The 7,766-nt window shown below is 30.0% G+C and overlaps 1 protein-coding gene across 1 annotated transcript; it reads right to left on the reverse strand.

Annotated features, from left to right (window-relative positions):
- Positions 1-855: 855 nt before the first annotated feature.
- LOC106319421 lies at positions 856-1,880 on the reverse strand. Its single transcript, XM_013757738.1, has one exon. The coding sequence runs from the start codon at positions 1,700-1,702 to the stop codon at positions 1,076-1,078; it is 627 nt and encodes a 208-aa protein (XP_013613192.1). The 5' UTR covers positions 1,703-1,880; the 3' UTR covers positions 856-1,075.
- Positions 1,881-7,766: the final 5,886 nt, after the last annotated feature.

A 7,766-nucleotide genomic window follows, 5' to 3' on the forward strand; every position in this document is an offset into this window, starting at 1 on the left:
TCATTTTGAAAATAATTTGCCTAATGAGACATAAAGTATATGAGATTAGTTTAAAGCTACATAGTTATCATTTTTTTTGCTCTAAAATAACAATTTTCCCATCCATTTTTATCTTTGAAATTTTTTATTTAACATTTATAACTTTCAAACTAACAACTTTAAATATTAAATATCAAATTAATCTTTTTCTTATAATTCTAACTTATCTTATGTCTATCCACTAAAATAAATTGATAAAAACTTCCAAAATTCTCCTTAATGAACAGTATTTTTTAATGTTTAATTTAGAAGTCTAAGGTTCAATAATTAGTGTGATTTCTAAATCTACTTCAAGATCACAAACAATTTAACTACAACCCACGCTAGTGGCCTAATCAATACTATATTCTCGTGTGTTCGGTGCTCCTAACCAAATATAATTACTACTTGAGTTTAAACAAAATAATGAATTTGCAAATTCTTCCGATAATTGTAAATTTTGCGCTGTAGTAGCTCCTGGCACTATTTAAGGAAAAAAAATGTAGATCATACAAACTCTCAGGAAACTCAAAACAAAACTTGAGAAAAATCACAAAAGTCAAAGTAAAATTGTAGATAACCTCACCGAAGAAACTACCTAGCAGTAGATAACACAGCAGCCAAGAACACGCCAAATCGTAATTCCGGTAGATATGCATGAGTATTATAATTCTGTAATTACAAAACTATTCAAAGCCCTATCTAATGATGCATTTGACGTAAAACGTTTTTCTGAATGAATTGATTTTTTTTAAAAATTATCATCATCAGTTTCTTGAGTTATTACAGTATTTTGATATAGATGTGCAAGCTATGTTTCCAGTAGGCAGCAGACGATATGTAACCAAGAACAATGTCCAATTGTATATTTACATCTATAAACATTTGAGTTCTAAAGAAGAGAAAAAGATGCACAATTTTCTGGTAATTCGGCCGTCTCAAAATTAACAACTATGAAAGAAAAAGACAAGAAACAAAACGTAACAAAGGAGATAAATTTAAGAACGTTTTTGCTCGGTCACGCGGTATTTTCACGAGCAGCCAAAAAACGAAAATTCTACTTGCTAGGAGAATGATTAAGAACAGTTCTTGGATTAAACGATGCTCTGTTTTCAATACTCAATTTCCTAGCGAAATCTTTCTTCTTCATCGCGTATGAGGAAGATCCGCTCTGTTCCCTGATCGTTGGAACCAAGTACCAAGCAATACAAGTGCACATAATCGCAACAGATCTTCCAAAGAAAACCAATAAAACAAGAACCAATATCACAGTCACGGGCAAGAACCGGTTCGGTCTCGTGATCTTCTTCAGATTCTCGTTCAAAACGCAGTTCTGTTTCTCCTCTGTTTCAAGTTCTGTTTTCTTCGTTTCCTCTGTTTTTGATTCGTTGACCACTGTTTTGACTTTAGCAGCAGCAGGAGCAACATCTTTGGTCTTCTTTTGTTTATGAAGGTAAGATGGTCTGATCACGACGGGGACACACTCGCCGGAGCTTGTGAACACGAATCGGACAAGAGGCGGGCCTCCAGAATCTAGCTTCTTGGAGTAGATGCTCTGCCTCTTCTCGTCGAGTTCTGAGAGAAGCTTAGAGAATTTGTCAAGTCCACGATTTGAATAAGGGTTCTTGCTCGCTTTTCTTGATTTTCTTGGCAAAGAACATGAAGATCTAAATGGGCTGATCATTTCTTTTTTAGTTGATGATCCTTTGGTTTCTCTTATCTTGTGCTGTTCTTGCGAGATTAGGAGAGTTTCAATGGGTTTTTGTTTGCTTTATTTTTGGTTAGGAAGGATTTGATTCAGACAAGAGAGACGACCTTGGTATTAATATACAAGATTTGTAATAAAAGAAATTATAAGTCTTGACGCGACAAGAATATTTGTTTAATGATAGGAAAGAAGATCGTTTCTAAAATATTTAAAAATTGGATTAAAGGATTTGACACGATCTGATGAAATGAAGCGTTATAACCGGGTTATAATTGGTCAAACCTCTCGGTCTCAGAATTTTTATATTCTTATAAAAGATTTTTGATGAATTAAAGAAGTTTCTAGGAACAAAAGGTTACATCATCGCATATGTGTATTAAGTTGGTCAATTGGTCTTTTTGACTGACTTTCTTGCGGCAGAAGGTAATTAAAAAAGTCGTTTTCTTTCGCGAATTTCCAAACGGATATGAAATTTCATAAATTTGTATTACCTCTTTTCTATCATTTTTTGTAAAATAAATATATTTTATATTTATTTTCTAAATCATAAAGCACGATTACTTATTTTTTGCTTACAAATTAAACAGAAAATAATGCTGATACATACAAAATTGAACAATTTTCTTAAATATCCATTTTAAAAGATTTTGTCACAAAAAACATTAAAAAAAGAAAATGACCAAATTTTTTTTTATTAAAAATGTAAAAGACTATTTTACCCATTACGGTATATAGATGTATAAGTAATAAAAAAAAAGTTGTTTTATATATATTTTTTCAAATTCAAACATTTTAGTAATATTTCTATTTTTTCTATTTAAAAAAAATATTTTTTTCAAATTTTATTTTTGAAATTCGAATTTTTTTTGAAACTATTTTCTTAAAAAATATTTTAAAATTATTAAGATTTGTAAATGTAATAATTGTTATTTATATTAAAATATAATATTTTTAAAAATAATTATATATTCAAAAATGTAAAAGTATATAAATGTAATGAATTATAGTTTTGAACATATAATTTGGATTTAAGGTATAATAGATATTTGGTAAGAATGATTATTTTGTTTTTTAGTATTTTTATCACAAGGATTTGAAAATCACATGGATACATATGATATTTTGAAAGTTGAGTCTTACGAGTAAAAATGAATAGAATTCATCTCCCAATAACACTAGATTTAGTTAGAATTAGAGAATCAATAATAACTAAACTTTTTGAATAACAAGAGATTTGAATGGATTTTGAAAATTCTTAAACCAATAATAATGGATTCTACTAAGATTTTTGAAATCTAAGAACCAATAACAGTTGATTCTTAAAATTCACAAATTCATCTCCCAATAATCCCCCCCCCTAAAATATTTTGGGATTCGTTGCCCCTCCTAACTATATTTTGGCTACAAAAAAGCAAAATCTAAGCCAAAATCTAGCGGGAAGCTGTTTACAAAGTATTTATAATGGGATAGATATAACAATATTTTGGCAACTTATTTGATGTATGTATATATGTATTTCTTTTTGTTCAATTTGATGTATATGCATTTGAAGGGAAGGTTTGTAACCTAGAATTCTATATACTCCATCCAATTTAAATATTTGAAAATGTTTTGAAATATATTTCAAAAATATAAACTGAGCTGACAAAAAAAAATAAACGGTTTACATTTTATATATTAATTTTATTATATATGATAAAAATATTTAGCAATTGATAATTTTCATATCTATACTATTAAAATAGAAATCATGACTTATTTCATGTGTTATCTTTTATTTGGACCATCCTTGGAAAAATTATTAAATTTTACATAACTTAACTTTAACATATTTTAATATCTTTATTTTTATTTCAAATACTAATAAATATCTTAAAGAAATTTCTAACAAAATCTTTCAAATATATTTTAGAATTTTTTAAAATATATTTTCGAAATTAGTTAATTAAAATTTTAATTATCACAAAATATAATCAGAAACTAAATTTTAGTTTAGTTTTGATTTTAATTTTTTTAATTATTATATAAAATATTTTTAATAATATTTTAATGATAATGACAATTTTTAAAAAAAATTGGTTTAATTTTCAAAATTCATTTTAAGAAATATTTTAAATGATATTTTTAAAAATAAATATTCATTTCTATTTCTAATTTAAAAATAAAATTTCTTATCTATTTAGCACAAAAATAGTGATTTATTTTATATGTGATTTTTTTTTTTAATTTAGACCACTTGTAAGTCTTACCTTTAAATGTTTTTTACTATGTAATACAACTAATTTACACATTCTTTCATAGATGAAACATTTGATCTTTTTTCATATCGTATATATAAGATTTTACTCTACTATTATTAACGCATGTGTATTCCCCTAAGTTAAGAAAAACAATTCAGTTTATTATTTAAACATTTATACTCGGTTTATTATTTAAACATTTATACAAAATTGGTTTAATTAATAACTATATATCAAATTCTCTATTATGTAGGTTCAACTTAATTTAGTTTACAGATATGTTTCAAATCTAGAATAAAACAAAAATTATTTAAATCAGTATTGTTACAAAATAATGTTTCCAAAATAAATTTTGTTACAAAAATAAAAAAATATATTGATTTTAAAATAATCTATACTACTAAAATTGAATTAATGACTTATTTCATGTGTGATTTTTTTATTTGGACAATCCTCGGAAAAATTATTAAATTTTACATAACTTAATTTTAATATATTTTAATATCTTTATTTTAATTTCAAATACTAATGAATATCTTAAAGAAATGTCTAACAAAATCTTTCAAATATCTTTTAGAATCTTTTAAAAATATATTTTCGAAATTAGTTAATTAAAATTTTAGTTATCACAAAGTGTAATTAGAAGCTAAATTTAAGTTTAGTTTTGATTATAATTTTTTTAATAATTATATAAAGGGAAAATTAGATGTTTACCACTTTCATGCTACCACTTTTCATTTTTACCACCACTAAAGAGATATTTTCAACAATACCTTCTTCATTAAGTGGCAAAAGACTCTCAAGCCCTTGTTTATATATATATAATAAATAAATATTTAAATAAATAAAAATCTAAAAAAATAAAAAATAATTTTTTAATTTTTTTTTCGAATTATACTATTTCGAAATTCAAACCCTAAACCCTAAAACTCAACTCTAAACCCTAAAGCATCAATCCTAAACCCTACTTTTTTTTTGAAATACGAACCCTAAACCCTAAACAATCAATCCTAAACCTTTTTTTTTTGAAATACGAACCCTAAACCCTAAACATCAACTCTAAACCCTAAACCCCGAAACATCAATTCTAAACCCTAAACCCTAAACCTTCAACTATAAACCCTAAAACATCAACTCTAAATCCTAAACCCTAAAATTCAACTCTAAACCCTAAACCATCTACACTAAACCCCAAACTATCAACACTAAATCCTAAAAAGTAAACTCTAAACCCTAAAAAGTAAACTCCAAACCCTAAAAAATTAATCCAAAACCCTAAAACATCAACTCTAAACCCTAAACCCTAACCTTCAACTCTAAACCCTAAACCCTAAAACCTAAAACCCTAGAGTTGATGTTTTAGGTTTTAGGGTTTACGTTTAGGGTTTAGAGTTGATGTTTAGGGTTTAGCTTTGAAGGTTTAGAGTTTTAGGGTTTAGGGTTTCAATTTCAGAAAATATAGGGTTTAGGGTTTACGTTTAGGGTTTAAAGTTGATTTTTAGGGTTTAGATTTGAAGGTTTAGGGTTTAGGGTTTAGAGCTGATGTTTCGGGGTTTAGGGTTTAGAGTTGATGTTTAGGGTTTAGCTTTGAAGGTTTAGAGTTTTAGGGTTTAGGGTTTCAATTTCAGAAAATATAGGGTTTAGGGTTTAATTTAGGGTTTAGAATTGATGTTTTAGGGTTTAGATTTGAAGGTTTAGGGTTTAGAGTTGATGTTTCGGGGTTTAGGGTTTAGGGTTGATGTTTTGTGGTTTAGGGTTTACAGTTTTGAGTTGATGATTGAGGGTTTAAAGTTGATGTTTTAAGTTTATATTACTTAACCATATGTTTCTTTTTTTGTCAAAGTTAATCAAAAGGTTATAAAAGTCTTTTACCCTTCATTAAATATGAGGGTAAAAATAGTTTTTTTTTTTGGTAAACGGCAGGAGACATGAGTCTCCTACACTTTATTTCAAAATAAATCAACAACTACAGGCAACCCCGCCGAGTTCTAGACATCCCATTACAATCCTCCAACAAAACAGGAGCAACATGCTTTGGAACCGACTCAAAATAGTATAAACCAAACGGTAAAGAAAACGCATAGTTAGCTAATTCATCTGCTAGACGATTAGCCTCCCTATACACGTGAGAAAATTTGACTAACCAGTCTCTTGAAACAAAGCCATAGCACAAACGTACTAGGAAGGACAAGGGATGTGCATCATGAATCCCTGTCTGAAGAAAGCCCACCACACTTTCAGAATCTACTTCACCCTCCAGCTGCCGAATACCACGATCCCATGCTATGCACAGGCCATAGTACACACCCCACAATTCTGCTAACGGAGCAGAGCAAATGCCAATGTTAACCGCAAAGCCCGCTTCCCACGTCCCGTACTCGCCCCGCACAACCCCTCCCGCAGTAGCCAGACCAGAATTACCTCGAGCTGCTCCATCCGTATTTAGTTTATACAACAGTTTCATTTTAACGTTTTTCATATAATTTTAAGAAGATACAAATTTAATTATATCTCTCCCCTTTGTGTTTCAGGTGAAGCCAAACTCTAAACCTATTTTCTTATTTGTCGACCGAGAGATCTTATCTTATTTCTTTATATTTGTCATTATTTCTTGATATATCGTAAAATCTCTAAAACATAATAAATATTTGAAAGGTTTATTTGAAAATTGAAAACAAATCTTAGGAGACTATATATTAATTCTAGACTAATCTCTTAAACTAACTTTACTAGTTGAAAGTGAGATGTATACAGTATGTAACATATACTCTCTCCGTTCCGAAATGTAATACGTTTAGAAGAAATTTTATGTTCTAATATGTAAGATGTTTTCATATTTCTAGATAGCTTTAACTTTATGATAACTTGAGTTAACCAGCCAGTTCCATTCTGCCATAAATCTCGAGCCCTTGCCTCTAGTATCAGCTCCGGTATGTGCACCATACTCAAGTTCTACAGAGGTTCGTCTAACAACCATCTGTCTTTCCAAAACCGGACCCTGCGACCATTCCCTAAGATCCAACGCGTCCCCGGAACAATCACATCTCTGATACCCACCGCTATGCTTCTCCAAGTCGGTGACCAAGTCCCCTGAACTATCAGCCATGTTGGATCATATAACTCACCTACTCTAAATTTTTTCCTCAGGATCTTGACCCACAAAGCATCCTCCGTATTCAACAATCTCCATCCAAGTTTTGCTAATAAAGCAATATTCATCTCCTTTGCCAACCTAATGCCAAGTCCCCCTTCTCTTTTAGGCTTACAAATTACGTCCCAAGACACCAAGTGTTGCTTTCTGTTCCCTTCACTACTTCCCCATATAAAGCCTCTAGCGATCTTATCCAGTTGGTTTAGAGTTGATATCGGCAGCGATATAGTACTCATCGTATGAACCGGAATAGATGTGAGAACAGATTTGGTGAGCGTTATCCTTCCTGCCAAACTCAAAAATCTACTCTTCCATCCAGCGAGCTTAGATGAAACCTTCTCAATCACTTCCCCAAACGTCTCTTTATTAATTCTTTTCTGAAGAACTGGCATACCAAGGTACTTACCCAATTGCTTCGTGCCTTTGATACCACTCTCATGAATTATCGAATTAGCTAGATCCCGGTGAATATTCTCAGAGAAAAAGATTACAGATTTTCCAGATTAACTTTCTGTCCCGAAGCCCCACAAAACCTCTCTAGGACCTTGCGTATTACTCGAATCTGCGCTATCGAAGCCTCTGCAAATAGGATCAGATCATCTGCGAAACAAACATGAGATAAAGATGGTCCACCCCTAGATAATCTGAT

The sequence above is a fragment of the Brassica oleracea genome, chromosome C9 (assembly GCF_000695525.1).
Source record: "Brassica oleracea var. oleracea cultivar TO1000 chromosome C9, BOL, whole genome shotgun sequence".
NCBI lineage: Eukaryota > Viridiplantae > Streptophyta > Magnoliopsida > Brassicales > Brassicaceae > Brassica > Brassica oleracea.

Bases quoted from the DNA above. Each gene is read 5' to 3' on its own strand.
- LOC106319421 (XM_013757738.1), bottom strand. From the start codon at position 1,702: ATGATCAGCCCATTTAGATCTTCATGTTCTTTGCCAAGAAAATCAAGA.